Below are 16959 nucleotides of genomic sequence, written 5' to 3'. Positions count from 1 at the left end.
CGGGGGCAACAGAGTCAAACTCCTCCCAGAGTGGTCTCACAAGACTCGCTGTTGACGGCCCGTCCAGTCCACTGGAGGGGGCCCATCCGCTTCGGATCTGAGCGACTTTGTTCTGCAGATATTCCCCAAACTCCTCTGCTCTTCCCTGTAAGGGTGCCCCCCGCATCTCTTGCGACAAGAGGGAGCGGGTCACCCTAAACAGGGCGGCAGGGCGGTTATCCGCAGACGCAATGAGAGCGGCACAATGTCTGCGTTTGGCCGCTCTCAATGCCACAAGGTAGGTCCGTAAATAGGCTCTTACCTGGGCTCGGTCAGACTCGGAGCGTGAGGACCTCCACCTGCTCTCTAGACGTCTCCTGTGGCGCTTCATCACCCTCAACTCCTCGGTATACCAAGGAGCCCGGGTGGGTCGCTGCCGTAGGAGAGGTCGCAAAGGCGCAACCCGGTCCAAGGCCCCAGCCGTCGCCCTATTCCAGACGGCCACTAGGTCCTCCGACCGAGCGCGGGTCAGGGCTACAGGTAGTGGCCCAAGCTCCGTCTGGAACCTGTCCGGTTCCATCAGGTGCTTGGGGCGGTACCAGCTTGGACAAACTGGCTCCGCCTCCTCGCGGTGGGGGGTAGCGCCAGGGAAGTCCAGTCGGAGACATGAGTGATCTGACCATGACAGGGGAATAATATCTAAATCCCCTATTCCCAGATCACTTGTCCACTGCTCAGATACGAAAACAAGGTCCAGTGTGTGGCCACCTTCGTGTGTGGGGCCCTGAATTAGTTGGGTCAGGCCCATGGCTGTCATGGAAGCCATGAACTCCCGAGCCACCTCGGATGCTGCTCCCGCCGACGGCAGGTTGAAATCCCCCATAACCAAAAGTTTGGGGATCTCCACCGCCGTCTCCGAGATCAGCTCGAGGAGCTCGGGCAGGCCTGCTGACGTATAGCGAGGAGCCAAGTATACAATCAGCAGACCCCACTGCCTCCCTGGGCCCCATTTCACACCTAGTGACTCACACCCGGGTATCTGAGGAACAGTGAACTCCCTCGGCTCTAGACAGTCCCGAATAACTACCGCCACCCCTCCACCCTTACCCAGGGCCCGAGGCTGATGGAATGCATGGAAACCCGGTGGGCACATTTCCACGAGGGGTAAACCACCCTCGTGACCCAACCAGGTCTCCGTTATTCCTGCAAGGTCCAGCTCCCCCTCAGAGATCAACTCATTAATGAGGGGGGCCTTGTTGGTCACGGACCTTGCATTGCAAAGCATCAGCCGCAGGCCCTGTCTCTGTAGTTCCCGACCACCTAGGTTGCGGGGGTTGGTACAAACGACCGGGCGTAGCCAGCAGCCACGGTCTCCCAACCGACCTTGTGATCTTCTCTTGTCCTCGCATCCCCCCCTCCCCGCGACCGTTGTAATAAAACAACCCTCTACTGGAATCACTTGTTCCCTCTCCCCCCCCCCGCCCCGCTCACTTCCCTCCTGGACTCACCTGTTCGTCTGGCACTGGCTTCCCTCCCGGCCTGGTTATTCCCCCCCCTTCCCAGAACCCCCTAAAAACAATATAAAACATTTGGATAAAAAGCCCCTCAGCTTCCTCTTCTTCCACCTCTCGGGGTTCACAAACCCGTCATCAAGGCTGGCCCTTGAGAGAGCCAAGGGCCATGCCTGCGAGAGAGGGGCCTCCCGCAGGCGGAGCAGGTCTAACCTCGAATAGATTGATAAATTGTTAACAGGTAAAGACCAACGTTCTATTTCACAACATATAGATAGACTTAACCATAGTTTCAATTGGGAAAATGTGACCATCCTAGACCAATAGAATAACTTTATAACTTTAAAAACAATTATTTATTTTTTTGTTTCTCACTGACTTTTCTGTCTATCCAGCCTTCCATTTTTCATGTCATCAACAGGCAGACAAATTAATTGGATCAGGAAAAACAAGAGATGCACAAGTTAGCATCCTGAGTAAAAAGCAAAAGAGGTATCAGGCATCTTTTCCATACCATTACCTGATCTTGGGTAGTTTCACCTTTTTCCCCACCAATGCAGACTTGCAAGGCACAAGCTTTCCTTTTCGTTTGCAGTGCCAGCTTCTATGCAAGCAGCACTACACCTTCTGTGGCATGGAAATGGACACAATGGAGAAATACAGAGAAGCTGGATTCTTTGGTCTCTATCTTTGAGACCTCTGATTAAGCTGTGATAGTAATGACTGTTGCTCATATTATCAAACTTTGATACTTTTTGGTAGAACAGAGGTCCCCAACCTCAGGGACTGGCATAGCTCCACAGCATGCCAGAAACAGAGCTGTGAAAACACCCTCCAGCCCATGGAAAAACCTCTCTCCATGGAACCGGTCCCTGGTGCTCAAAAGGTTAGGTACAGCTGTTGTAGGGCATTCAGTTATTAATGACTCCTAAGAAGCCAAGTTGATGTGGCATGGATTGTGTGTTTTAAAATATATCTCAGACTCCATGGGTTCTGTTACCAGACGTTATATTTATTATTATTATTAAATCCTGGATTCTACCAACTAGATGGAGGTAGCAAACTGTAGCTTGGGAAATAAATTATACTAAATTGGCTTGGTTTACATATATACTTATAATCTATCCTGAATTACTATAGATTATATAATTTTTAATTTCAAAAATCCAATTTGTTTTTCTGCTGTTAATATATGGAAGTCATAAGTGTTTGCTAATTAATTAATGACTTATTAATACTATGAACTATTATTATATATCATTTTACCTTTTATCAACCGCCCTATGACAATATAGGAACAACAGATGTTTTAGATTTTCTAAACAAATGTTCTAAAAGCTTGTCTCAAATGTAAAAAGCTTGAAAAATAAGGGCACTTTACAGAATGCATATTTTTAGGAACAATTTAAAATAAAATAATTTAGTTGCATCTGAACATAAATTCAGTTGCACCTGAATACTTACATTTTATGCGCTTCATTATATAACAAAATATAACTGGACCTATATAACTATTTCCCTTTGTTCACAGTGTATCTCATGTACTCTGGGTTTGGTATCATACATCATACATACTCGGTATCATACATCATACATCAAACCTATTACTTCTAGGCAGAGATGGTTTCAGCTGAAATACCAACCTCAAAATGAGATGAAAAAACATTTTGTTTTGTTTTGTTTCATTTCTGTTTTTCAAACCAACAATTTATCTCATTCTTTTTTCTAAGTATTTAAGTTCCTAAGCCCAAAAGTGCACATTTTTTACTGACTTCTGTTAATGAGAAGAAGATGTAGGGGTGTTTTTTTTTACTCCTAGTATGAATGCAACAGTCTTGGGGCCAAGAAAAATAAGGCCATGTGTATTTGTGAAGTCATCACAGCTAATAGTAGTAGTAGGAAATTTTCTTACTGTATAAAGTCCTGTGAAAAAGTTATTGGTGTACTGCTGATCAGCAGTTTGGCAGGTTTGGAGCAAAAGAGGGTAAATAAGCAAGTGAGGTAATAATGCCTAACATATATTGTACAGAATTCTTTGTGGAAGACAAAGTGTTGAGGTCCAAAACAAGAAAAACCAACCAATTAAAAGTACAAGAGTATTGTCTTGTAACCATTATTCTTGAATGTTTTGAACCTGATAACTGTATGTTTGTTAATTTCTATATGTGTTTCGTATATTTTAAATAAATGGAAAATGACCATTCTATAGGGCAACTACTATAAAAACAAAAATGGCACATAGATGAAACAAGTTACAGGGATTTAACAAAATTAGGTTGGTTTCTTGTTCTTCATTTGAGGATCTCTTTCTATTCTGCACCTGAGGACAGAACAAGAAGCAATGGGTGGAAACTAATCAAGGAGAGAAGCAACTTAGAACTGAGGAGAAACTTCCTGACAGTTAGAACAATTAATCAGTGGAACAGCTTGCCTCCAGAAGTTGTGAATGCCCCAATACTGGAAGTCTTTAAGAAGATGTTGGATAGCCATTTGTCTGGAACGGTATAGGGTTTCCTGCCTAGGCAGGGGGTTGGACTAGAAGACCTCCAAGGTCCCTTCCAACTCTACTATTGTATTGTATTGTATTGTATTGTATTGTATTGTATTTCATTATCATTTACTGTTTTTCTTGTTAAGACTTAAAGCCTTCTTTTCTGCTATCATGGACTATCCCTTCCCCCAACAATACTTTGCTGCACTGATGTTTAAGCCCTTAAGAAACGTTTTCATTCTGCAGGTGCTCAAAAAGACAGAGGGGAAAAATTGGCAACTGTAGGTGGGGATTTCCTGTGAAACATTCACCAAGAGGAAGAGAGAGGGCCATAGAATACTCAGTGAGATGGCACTTCAGACTCTTTTAATTCACTGTATTTTTCTAATTCTGATTAAGGAAATACTGGAAATTAACAAGGCTCAAAATACTTGCTACATAGTCTCTTAAGTCTAGTTCTGCTGATGTGCTGCACATTTTTAAAAGTAAACATTACGATGAATGAAAAAGAAATCAAGCAAGTAAAATTTGGTCTTGATCTAATTCCCTCCCCCAGGTTGATTATTGCTCTTTCTTTACAAAGGTCACTGCTGTTATGTTTCATATCAGTATATTCTCTGTAGCCTGTTTCCGTCAGAAGTATGTTTTCTTCAAATTATATATCAACCAAAAGTCAATCTTAAATATCTTAAAGGATTGTGCAAAGTAAATCAGTAGCTTTGGATATCAACTATAAAAATATATGAAAAATGTTTTAATGAAGTATATTTCAGGACTGATATATTATCCCTGGTTTCAAGGTGGAGGTCAATTATATCTAATCAGTCAGAATAGAGCTGGAAGGTACCTTGGAGGTCTTCTAGTCCAACCCTCTGCACAAGCAGGGGAACCCTATACCATTTCAAACAGGTGGCTGTCCAGTCTTTTGTTAAATACCTCCAGTGATGAAGCACCTACAACTTCTGAAGGCAAGTTGTTCTACCCATTAATTATTCTCACTGTTCAGAAGTTTCTCCTTAATCTAAATTCTCTGTGATTAGTTTCCATCTATTGCCTTCTGGTGCTTTGGAAAATAAATTGAGCCCCGCTTCTTTGTGGCAGCACATCAAATACTGAAAAACTGCTATCAATTCACATCTAGTTCTCCTTTTCTCTAGACTAGCCATACATTCCTGCAACCGTTCTTCATATGTTTTTGTTTCCAGGCTTTTAATCATCTTAGTTGCTCTTCTTTGCACTTTTTCCAAAGTCTCAGCATCTTTTTGTAATGTTGTGACTAAAACTGGATGCAGTATTCCAGGTGTCGCCTTATTAAGGCTTTATAAAGTGTTACTAATACTTCACATGATTTTGATCCTATGCTTCTGTTTATACAACCCAAGATTGTATTAGTTTTTTGGCTGCTGTTGTACCCTGCTTGCTCAGTTTAAGTCAGGGGTGTCCAAACTTGGGAATTTTAAGACTTGTGGACTTCAACTCCCAGAATTCCCCAGCCAGTTGAAATCAACAAGTCTTAAAGTTCCCAAGTTTGGACACCCCTGGTTTAAGTGATCACCCACCAGGACTCCAAGGTCCTGTCACAATTACTGTTTTTGAGACAGGTTTCGCCTAATCTATACAATACAATACAATAGCAGAGTTGGAAGGGACCTTGGAGGTCTTCTAGTCCAACCCCCTGCCTAGGCAGGAAACCCTATACCATTTCAGACAAATGGCTATCCAACATCTTCTTAAAGACTTCCAGTGTTGGGGCATTCACAACTTCTGGAGGCAAGCTGGTCCACTGAGTAATTGTTCTAACTGTCAGGAAATTTCTCCTCAGTTCTAAGTTGTTTCTCTCCTTGATTAGTTTCCACCCATTGCTTCTTGTTCTACCCTCAGGTGCCTTGTAATCTGTACTTGTATCTTTGGTTTTTCCTTTCTAGATGTAAAACCTTGCTTATCTCCACATTAAATTTCATGTTGTTGGGTAGGGCCCATTGTCCGTCAACATCTTGTTTTTTGAGGTATTGGCTATTCCTGCCAGCTTAGTGTAATCCGTAAATTTGATGAGTTCCCCTTCTATTCCCTCATCTAAATCATTTATGAAGATATTGAAGAGTACTGTGCCTAGGATGGAACCTTGTGGTATCCCACTGCTTATTTCCCTCCATATAAATGTAGTACCAGTAAGGGCTATGCCTTCAATACAGTTTGTCAGCCAAAATCTACCTAGTAGTGATGCTGTCTATCCCACATTTTTCTAGTTTACCAAGAAGTAGTTATGGTTTATTTTGTTAAATACCTTGCTGAATTCTAAGTATACTATGCCCAAAGCTTTTTGCCGGTCTACTAATCTAGACACTTTGTAAAAGAATGAAATAAGAATGTTTTGGCATGATCTGTTTTTAACAAACCCATGATGGCTTCTGGGTATAACTTTAGTTGTTTCTAGGTATTCGCAGATCTGTTGTTGTTGTTTTTGTTTTTTTCCAGTATCTTCCCAGGTATTGATGTTAGGTTGATTGGTCTGTGGTTTCCAGGGTCTATTTACACCCCCCACCTTTTTTTTAAAGATTGGAATCACATTAGCTCTTTTGCAATCCTCTGGTAGAGCATCCTTTGGTGCTCAGGGATTTTTGGAAGATATGGTACAAAGGTTCTGAGTTGACCTGCCAGCTCCTACAGAACTCTGGGATGTAATCTGTCGGGTTCCAGTGATTTATATTCATCAAAAAAAGACAGCTGTTCTCTTACCATTTTCTTGCTAATTTTAATTTTTATTTCTAGTCTGTTTTTTACAGTTAGGTTTTTGATAGGTTGGGCTATAGTCTCTTTTTGCATGAAGTAATGCAAAGAATCAATTAAGCCATTCTACTTTCTCCCTACCACCTATTACTCCCTTGCCATCTTCTCTCTTTAGTGAACCGACTGTTTCCTTGACTTTTTTCTTGTTATTTATATTTTAAAAGAAACTTTTTATTATCTTTGACTTTTGTTGCAAGTCATTGTTCATTCTGAGTCTTTGCTTTCCTGACTTCATCTTTACAGTTTTGGACTATGCTGACATTCTGCCTTAGTTATGTATCCCTCTTTCCATTTTTTTGTACTCATCCTTTTTGTCTTTCAGTTTATCAGAGAGATCTTTATGCAACCATGCTGGTTTCTTCTTGGATTTCTTGTTTTTCTTTTTCAGTGGTATTGTATTGGACTGGATTTTTATTATAATATTTTCCAGAGTTTCCCATACTTCTTGAGTTGTTTTCTCCTTTAGGATTTTCATCCATGGAATTTTTCTTAGGTTCTCTCTCAGTTTGTTAAAATCAGCTTTTTTAACGTTTAAGACATGTTTGGATTATATTCAATTGCTCGTGTTTATTATCTTGACAACAATCCAAAACAAATAACATTGAAGTTTATTAATTAATTTACTATGACGTGGTTCTGATATTCCTCACCCAGGATACATTTGCTATAAAAGATTAAATTTCTCCTATATACTGGGGTGGGGTGGGGGGGACCAAAATAAATTATTTTTAGACTTTTGGAATCATTCCCTATTGTAATAGTTGACAAAACCAGTAAGTGTTTGAATAAATTCTGTAACATGATGCTTTCTAATTACTTATTGCTCTTCCTATGTTTGAACCAGAATCGATGATTTCTATTTCTTGATGGAAAATAAAATATAAATAAATATTTCATAAAAATATCTTTTTATAAGAAACATTTTACTCAATTTTTGAATATCTCTGTTAAAAACTTCAATAGTCATAATTCTTGTTTTCCAGATTTCTTTACCATGGATCTTTGCAGACCATGCTAAAAGCAAGTGGTATCAATTTACAGTTTATTCTTAACAGATATGCATAGAAAAACATGGGGTGTGATTCCTCTTTTACCAGTGCAGCAGTCTCAAAAAACAAAGCCAAGCCTGAAATCTTTTATTATGCAATAAAACACAGAGAGACTAAACATATGCTTTAAAATTAATATTAAAAATGGTAACGTGCTTATAGTGGTTGGTAGTTAGTTAACAAATTACAATAAACCTGTATTGATCAAATGCTAGATGCTATTGCTAACTTAGCTAAGTTAGATGTCAAGAGAGATAAGCTTTCAATGAGTAAAACTAGCACTGTTGACTTCCCGAAGAGGTGCAGGTGTCATATCTGTGACCAAAAACAATGAAACACATGGCATAATCATGGAAATACAAACTGCTGAAACCATACAGTTCATGACACCTGCTCATTGTAGACAGGCTGTATATGCAATATGTTTCTTTAGTTAGATATGCTATAAACATTTTTATTAGAAAGTATTCTTTAGGTAAGAATATTGCATTGATATTGCAATATATGTTGCAATATACTGTATGTTTTGATGCGCAATGCATTTTATACTATAAAAACTGGATGCTCCATAAGGTCCCAAATGGTGATTTTATTGGACTTTTAACTTTATACTGTAGGGTATTAGTGAATTACTTCTTACAACTGAGCTAATGGCAGAAAAAGGACAGTTTTCGCTAAAAGAATAAATTATGCTATTCCCCAAACTTTGAAGTACTAAGAATGAAGCTAAGAAGATTTCTGGAGTTAAGGGTTTCATTTGTGTCATTCCTACATAATAATTTCTCCAAAAATAGAAAAATTGTGCATATGATTCTAGGTATATCATTAAGTACAAGGTTTATTGTAGAGTAATTGTAAATATGACAAGTTGCTGAATAATCTCTGGTTGTTGTTGGCTTTTTTAAACAAATGAACCAAATATAATGCAATTATTTAAATAGCATTATTTATTTGTACCTATATTATTTTAAACTGGATACTAAAAGAATCCTGTAGGTTTAGGTGTTTAGGTGTAAATATCATAATATATTGCAAATTGCACTCCTTGGAAATTGAAAAGAAAAGCTCAGCTATGCACTTTTAAACAGACTCTGAATCATGGGGTATTGCATTCACATTATGAACTCATTACAAACATAAAAAGATGTAATAGGTATATAATTTCTAACTTTGCAGTTTGCAAATGTGGGATAATTACAAGTAGAAAAGTTAATAAATAAATGACGTGAACTGCAATCATAAAATTATTTTTCCCATCAACAATGTATGTATGTATGTATGTATGTATGTATGTATGTATGTATGTATGTATGTATGTATATATCTATCGATATCTATATCTATATCTATATCTCTCTCTATATATATATATAGATATAGATATAGATATAGATATAGATATAGATATAGATATGTTGTATTTGTGCTGATAAATAAATAAAGGGATAATAAAGTGAGCTCCCTCCCATATTTGGTCATACCAGGGGTTGTAACACAAATATATATATGATAGCCCCTCAAGTTTTGGAAGACAGCTATCATGCCTCCTGCAATCCTTCTCTTTATTAGGGTAGACATAACTAATTCCCTTAACTGTTCATCATACAATTTAGTTCCAATCCACTTATCATCTTGTTCTTCTTTGCATTTTTTAGGGTCTGAAAAAAAATCTTATCACAGTGACCAGAAAGGGATACAGTATTCCAAATGGGCCTCACTAGTGCAGTATAGAGCAGTACTATCACTTCTCATGATATTGATGCTATCGTTCTGTTCATGCAAACTACGACTGCACGGGCTTTTTTGGTAGTTGCAGCACTAATTTGAATGCAGTAGCTGATAGAAAGGTATATAGGAATCTACAAAAGGAAGCCAAACAAATTATTAGTGCTGCTAAAGTATACAAAAAGAAGGAACTTGCTAAATCTATTAGGGGGGGGGGGTTAAAATCTTTTTTAGGTACACTAGCAACAAAAGGGGGGAAATTGTACAATTCACCAAAATAAAAAATGCAAGCAAATCTTACATTAAGGAGGCCTTGCTATAGCAAACAATCTGAACAAATACTTCTTCTCAGTCTTAGAAATAGATCTGGTTACAAAAACAGTTTGAAGGATCATCCTAGTCCTAGAAGTGCAGGTTTTTTTCCAGGGTTTTTAAAGATAGAATGACAAAACATATCAAGAGAGATTGGAGGAACTGAATATGTACAGAACAGCAGTAGTTTTTAGGTTTATATCATCCCATAGCATTTTACAGCACTCTCTGGGCAACTTACAATGTAATCATTATTAGCATATTGCCCCCACAGCAGAGGTGGTATTCAGCCAGTTCTGACCAGTTCTGGCGAGCCAGTAACGGAAATTTTGAGTAATTCGGAGAACCAGCAAATACCACCTCTGGGGGGCATCTAGTCGCTGCCTCCTGAGTCCCAGCTGATCGGCTGGGTCTTCTGTTGCCCTGCACAGGAGAACAGAGCTGGAAAGCAGATTAGTGGGATGGGGAGGGAATGGAGATTTTACAGTAGCCTTGCCCTGGAGTAAGATGGAAATGAGGATTTTGCAGTAACCTTCCCCTGCCATGCCCACCAAACCATGCCCCACACACAGAACCGGTAGTAAAAAAATTGAATCCCACCACAGCACCCACAGTCTGGATCTGGGCAAGAATTTGCCTGTAATAGTGCACTTTAACCACTGCACCAACAGCCAGAAGAGAAAGATATGAATAAGATTCTAAAAAGTAGTATCTTAAATATTAAGCAAAAATCCAGAATACAGGGGCATAACCTCAAACTGACAGGAGGAAAGTTCAAAAGTAATGGCAGAGGATGTTACTTCGCAGAAAGAGTAGTGAAAGCCTGGAACCAGCTCCCAGCAAAGGTGGTGGGTCAATCATCATTAAGTGAATTTAAACATGCTTGAGTTAAACATGTCCATCATCTGATGAAAATTTAAAAATAAAAAAACTCAAAGGGCATACTGTATGGCTCACCCTTTTTTTCTGCCACCAATTTTCTATGTTTCCATGACTCTGTTCAATTGCCTGTACCTGTGTTGTGTTGAATTTTAGTATGGCATGGTCACTCCCAAAATTCCTACAACTTCCATCTCTTCAATCATTTTATTCCTATTTGTAAGAATTAAGTCCAGTATAGCTGGCCCTCTGGTTCCTTTCTCTGCCTTTGGGGAAAATGTCAGCTAGGCATGCCAGACATGTGCACTTTTTCTCCCAGTTTATGTCAGGGTACTTAAGTTCCCTGTCACTACACTGGTGTGTTTCCTGTACATCTTATTTTACTTACTAGCAAAAACAATTTTTGTCTGTCCATATAGTTTACCAACTCATTTACATTTTAAAATCTTACTATATAAATAACATTCAAGTCCTTAGAATCTAGAGCTTCCTTCTAAGAGTTTCAAAGTCTCTTTCTGGGTCTTACTGTCGTAGGCCACTTCTTTTTTTGTCCATCTACCTTCCTCACTATGAAAGAAATGCTTCTATTGTTTCTCTTGTAAAAGTTCTTTTGTTTGATTATACAAATCATCCTTTCCCCTCAACCTATTGGTGGTGGTTGATTTTTTTTGCTTCAGACACTGCTATGAGTTTGCATTTACTGCAAATATAGCGCAGATTATTTTGTCACAAAAGTTGTTGAGTGTAATTCCAGATTCCTATATGTCATCTTCACTTTTTCCCCCTTAGGGCACCACAGGTAGGAAGGCTTTTATTTACCCTTTTAAATAGCATAGAAATTCTGATATCCATTCTCTTGAATTCTTGTTAAGCAGAGTGATGGCATTCGGGGGAAAAACTGTCTTTGTGTCTAGTTGTTCTGGTGTGCAATGCCCTATAGTGTCATTTTGAGGGTCGAAGTTGAAACAATTTATGATCCCCCACATTCTGGACATAAATTGTTTCAATTTCTACCCTTAAATCAATATTATAGGGCACTGCACACCAAAACAACTAGATACAAGCACAATTTTTTTCCTGAATGCCATCACTCTGCTTAACAACTAATTCTCACAACACTGCCAAATAATTTCCTATTACTATTATTCTTCTCTTCCTTACTAGTATCTATCTCTTCCAACTTATTACTATAATCATGTTGCTTGTATCTTTCAATTTTTATTGTTTTTATTTGTTTCCTAATACAATTTGATATCTTATTAGTAACCTTGACTAAGTATTGTATCTTTTTATTCTTGATGAATGTGTTTTATTCTTCTTATGTACACTGAGAGTATATACGCCAAAGACAAATTCCTTGTATGTCCAATCATACTTGGCCAACAAATAATTCTATTCTATTGACTTATTCAGTATGCTCACTCCTTGGAAGTCTTATATTTTCAGAGACCATCACATCAGACATGAAATACTGGACTAGAATAAACAATAAATTTAGATGCCATAAAATGCACAAGATCAAATAATGTATTCGTAGCTGCTGAGATAATACACAGCCTAATAATCTAAATAATGTCTAACGAAGAGAAAGACTAGCAATGAAATGATAGCAGACTTACAACATTTGAGAGGCTGTCACAAAGAAGAAAAGGGGGACAATCTATTATTCAAAGCCTGAGGCAAGACAAGTAATGGAGGAAACTTATCAAAGAGAGATCCATCCTAGAATTAAGGAGAACTTGATCGATAGTGAGATCAATTAGTCATTAGAACAGCTTGCTTCCAGATATTGTAGATGCTCCAACACTGGAGGTTTTTAAGAACAGTTTGGACAGCCATTGTCCAGAATGGTGTATAGAGGTTAGACTAGAAGACCTCCAAAGTCCCTTCCAGTTATTCTGTATTTGTAAATAATGTTTTTCCCTCTCCCAGGGAAACAGATATCAATTTTATGGTATCAGTGTGTTGACAGAATGGGATAGTAACAGGAAGTCAAACAGAGTGTCATTTTTAATCATTTGTTGATTAAATGATTAAAAGGAGGAGAAAGGAAGTATGCATCTTAAATCAGATGAAAATGGGGAAATGTGAATTGTGCATAAGTCATTTTAAGCAGGAACAATTAATCAATCTGAAATTCTTTACTTTGAAAATATCCAGGTATTCTTCACTTATCCTGAGCTTCAGAGATTTGGGGATTGCATTGAATATAGATATAAGTGTAGTATTTTAGGAAGCTAAGATCTTTCCAAGTGCTACATTGCTACGACACATGTATTTGCAATTACACAAATAATACCTACTTTTTAAATCATTTCAAAAGATCTGGCATTTGCTGCTGCTATATCAAATACAGCTAGGAATATAGAATTTTTTTTCTTGCACTCTTTTTTGTCATTTTTCAGATGAAAAACAGCCATTAACAAAATAGCTTTAATTGTAACAAAAAGTTCCATGTTAACTCTGCTTTTGCATGCTATAAAGATCAGACCAGTTTACAAATAAAATTCTTTGCAATGTATAATGATATTCATATGTTCCCAATCTTAAACATTTATTAAGGGTAAGCTAATTTTTCCAATATTACTGGATATATTGCAAGGTATAATGGAATTTCACGTTTCATGAGTCTTCTTCTGTTCTCAGAGCTACAGTGCTCTATCCACAAGACTTGATGGAATTGCATTATCTATTAGAACGATTATATTTGAATAGCCATATATATACTAGTCAGTATAATTTGAAAATATGGAAATAGAATGCATTTCCTATTTTTTAGAAATCCCCTCCCAAATTAAGACTCTTTCAGCTACATAAAAGAATAGCTTATTCCCTGCAATATATTCATATTGAGAGCATATGATTAGGTTTGTTCAGTGTGGGCATATTGGTCTCTTTAGCTTATAGATGATATTCTGTGGTTTGACTGATCCATAAAGAGACTAATTTTTAAATGAATCTGGAATTAACTTTCTATCATTTGCTTTGAGATAGATGTAGGAATGCCCTTTTTTCAGATTTTTTCACTTGCTAGGAATGTGAATAGGACTCCCCACTAACAATATATTTGATAGTGCCATTTTATAACTATTTTTTTAATCTATTCCAATTTTTATACTGTATTAAGTCAATATAATTTTCATACTATAATGTTTTACTTTCTTCTACTTCCCTTTTCACAAGTACAAACATAAGCCAGCACTTTTGACTTAATTACAGCTATCAGGAAATAATTATTCCAAGCTTGGGCCCATTTAATCAATTCCTCTTCTCCCTTTAACTTTTCCCTTTAGCTCTCCAAACACCCTTGGATACACTGGCAAGGTTCATTGGTCAGCCACCCAACCAGTAAATTCTAATCTTCCACCAACATTGCCATCAATAATTTCACGAATGTATGGGTAAGTGTAAGGCACATTACTTAATTTGCTCATATGAATTATAAAGAAAATCCTAATTATGGTTATTTCATTAAAGAACAATTAAATATTACGATGCTATTTCTGTGGTTTAGTTAAAAAAAAAGGGGGGGGGAATCTCAACAGTCATAAATGAATATTCAAAAGCAGTTTGCTCCAGAATTCCTGTATGTCATTTAAAATTTGGAGCAGAATACTGACCACTAAAGAATATATGGCATGCTACAATGTTGTATATACAGTATCTTTATCTCTCTTCTAAACAACTTCTGGGGTTAGAGAAAATTGCATCAGTTATTTTTTCCTTAGCTTTTTTTGTCCAATAACAACCATGTTATTTTTACCCTTCACTAAGAAAGGCACCAAGCACAAAGGCAGTAAGGTGCTTCAGTGGCTAAAACACTGACCTTGTTAATCAGAAAGGTCGGCAGTTCAGCGGTTCACATCCCTAGTGCCACATAACGGAGTGAGCTCCCGTTACTTGTCCCAGCTTCTGCCAATCTAGCAGTTCAAAAGCAGGTAAAATGCAAGTAGAAAAATAGGAACCAACTTTGGTGGGAAGGTAACAGTGTTCTGTGTGCCTTAGGCGTTTAGTCATGCCAGCCACATGACCTTTACCTTTACCTAAGAAAGAAATCTGCACCAGAAATCCTAATCTGTCCATAGATTTCTATAGGTCAGTGCAGAATTTCCCTTTGATCAGTGTTTAAATATTTTGGAGTTTGAACAGAAACTACCATATATTAAGCACAGGTATGTGTGCTAAGGTATGCTAAGATCAAAGATTGCATTCACATTTTTTTCCAGTTATCTTATTTTTCTTAAGTATATTAATCTAGATTTTCTAGTTCCCACAGAAATTATATGCAAATTTTAAATGAAACTACATCCTATCTTATAATGTTTTTATTCGCCATGGTAAACATGCCTTACAAATTGAAGATTTTCCAGGAAACACTACATTTTTTGTCATAGATTTATTGAATTGTTTAAAATAAAAAAGGAACAGTTACATTTGGGGATAACCTTGGTTTTACAATGGTATTATTGGACTTAATCAGTCTCAAATTAGACATAAACTCCCTCTGTCAAAAAGCAATATTTTTTGTATGAACACTGTTTTCTTGTAAGAGTATTATGGTATAGAAAATATAGGCTTGCTGGATATATATATATATATATATATATATATATATATATATATATATATATATATATATATATATATATATATATATATATATATATATATATATATATATATATATATATATATATATATATATATATATATATATATATATATATATATATATATATATATATATATATATATATATATATATATATATATATATATATATATTTAGATTAAGCAAATGAATATTAGCATATAATATCCTACATTTGTGTATATATGATATTTTGTGGACAGTGTGTGTTATATACTACATATCTCTTTGTTTCTTATCTCTCCCAACAGACGATATTCACTGAATATAATTAGTATATTATATTATCATTTATATACATACCATAGTAGTGAGATACTAGTGCAGTTATGTCCTGTGGAGTGGGCATAATGCTTTTAAACAATTATAATTTTAAATATAAAACAGAATTCTGAAATCGTAGTAGTTTTGATGTGCAGTTTTATTATGATACCCCAATAAATTCTACCTACTTTCTCCTGACATGAGTGGGGATGATTGAGCTTGAAATTCACATTCACATGCAAAATATTTTTTTGTCATTGCAGATACTTAGCTGAACATGAACAGCCAAAAGAATTCCCCCATTGGGGACCCTTGTCACAGGTCGTTACAACCACTGAACCACTGAATTCTTTCAATAAGAAGGAAAAAGAACGACTTAAAATTTGCAAAAAACATTTGTCTCAATAGGAAATAAAAATTGTAACATGGATTTGTTTTTAAAAATCAATACTTTTTCAGTGTTTGCCTTTATGACATAGAAAAGTCATGTTCCATATAATAATGCACTCAACTACATAGCATATTTTAATAAAATATACATTTTTACATATAGTTTTATGAAAATCCCATAATTCATTAAAATGTATTGATTTCCCAATTTTATTAATTATTTATTTAATCTTAGTCAAAGAAAACTGCCTTGTAAACTAGTGTTTGTTTATTTTTTAGCATATGACGTATATAACCAGGGAAGTCTACATTACTTTTTACGCTAGAGTACCATGTTTCCCTGAAAATAAGACTTGGTCTTATTTTCTTTTGGGCTTGAAAATAAACACTCAGGCTTATTTTTAGGGAGGTCTTATTTTTTTTACGTACAGGAGGCAACGAGTGCAGGGGCTAATGGGCTACTGCTGGCCCCACCCTCTCCGTTCCACTGTCTTTTTGTCTGCAGCTGCAACAAGCCAAGCTCTTGGCATGCCCTGGCCACCACCCGCCCTGCCTGCTGGCCCAGAGCTAGGGCAAATTACAGGAGCTTATTCTGCCACACAAAGTTTTCATCCATTGCTTCGTGTCTTGCTTTTGGTGCTTTGGGAAATGGGTTACCCCCTTTTCTTTGTGTCAGCACCTCAGATATTGGAACACTGCAATCATGTTGCCACTAGTCTTTCTTTTCACTGGACTAGATATACCAAATTCTTGCAACCATTATATATTTTATACTCCATCCCCCTAATCATCTTCGTTATTTTTCTCTATACTCTTTCCAGAGTCTCAACTTCTTTTTTATATTGTAGTGACAAAAATTGGATGCAATATTTCAAATATGGTCTTACCAAGACATTATAAAGCAGTACCAACATTTCACAT

At 36.9% G+C, this 16959-nt stretch overlaps 1 protein-coding gene across 1 annotated transcript in view; it reads left to right on the top strand.

The window, feature by feature from the left end:
• The window catches only part of SPMIP7 (sperm microtubule inner protein 7), a 51889-nt gene extending 35740 nt beyond the window's left edge, over nt 1–16149 (top strand). Inside the window, exons 8-9 of the mRNA XM_081931902.1 lie at nt 14027–14134; nt 15912–16149. Coding sequence (XP_081788028.1) covers nt 14027–14134; nt 15912–16056 — 253 coding nt within the window. The 3' untranslated portion in view covers nt 16057–16149. The remainder of the gene's footprint in view (nt 1–14026; nt 14135–15911) is intronic.
• Nucleotides 16150–16959: the final 810 nt, after the last annotated feature.

Source organism: Natrix helvetica (assembly GCF_964273705.1).
Source record: "Natrix helvetica genome assembly, chromosome: Z".
NCBI classification, from domain to species: Eukaryota; Metazoa; Chordata; class Lepidosauria; order Squamata; family Natricidae; genus Natrix; species Natrix helvetica.
Note: the sequence above shows the minus strand (reverse complement) of the source record. Positions and strands in the feature narration are given on the sequence as shown.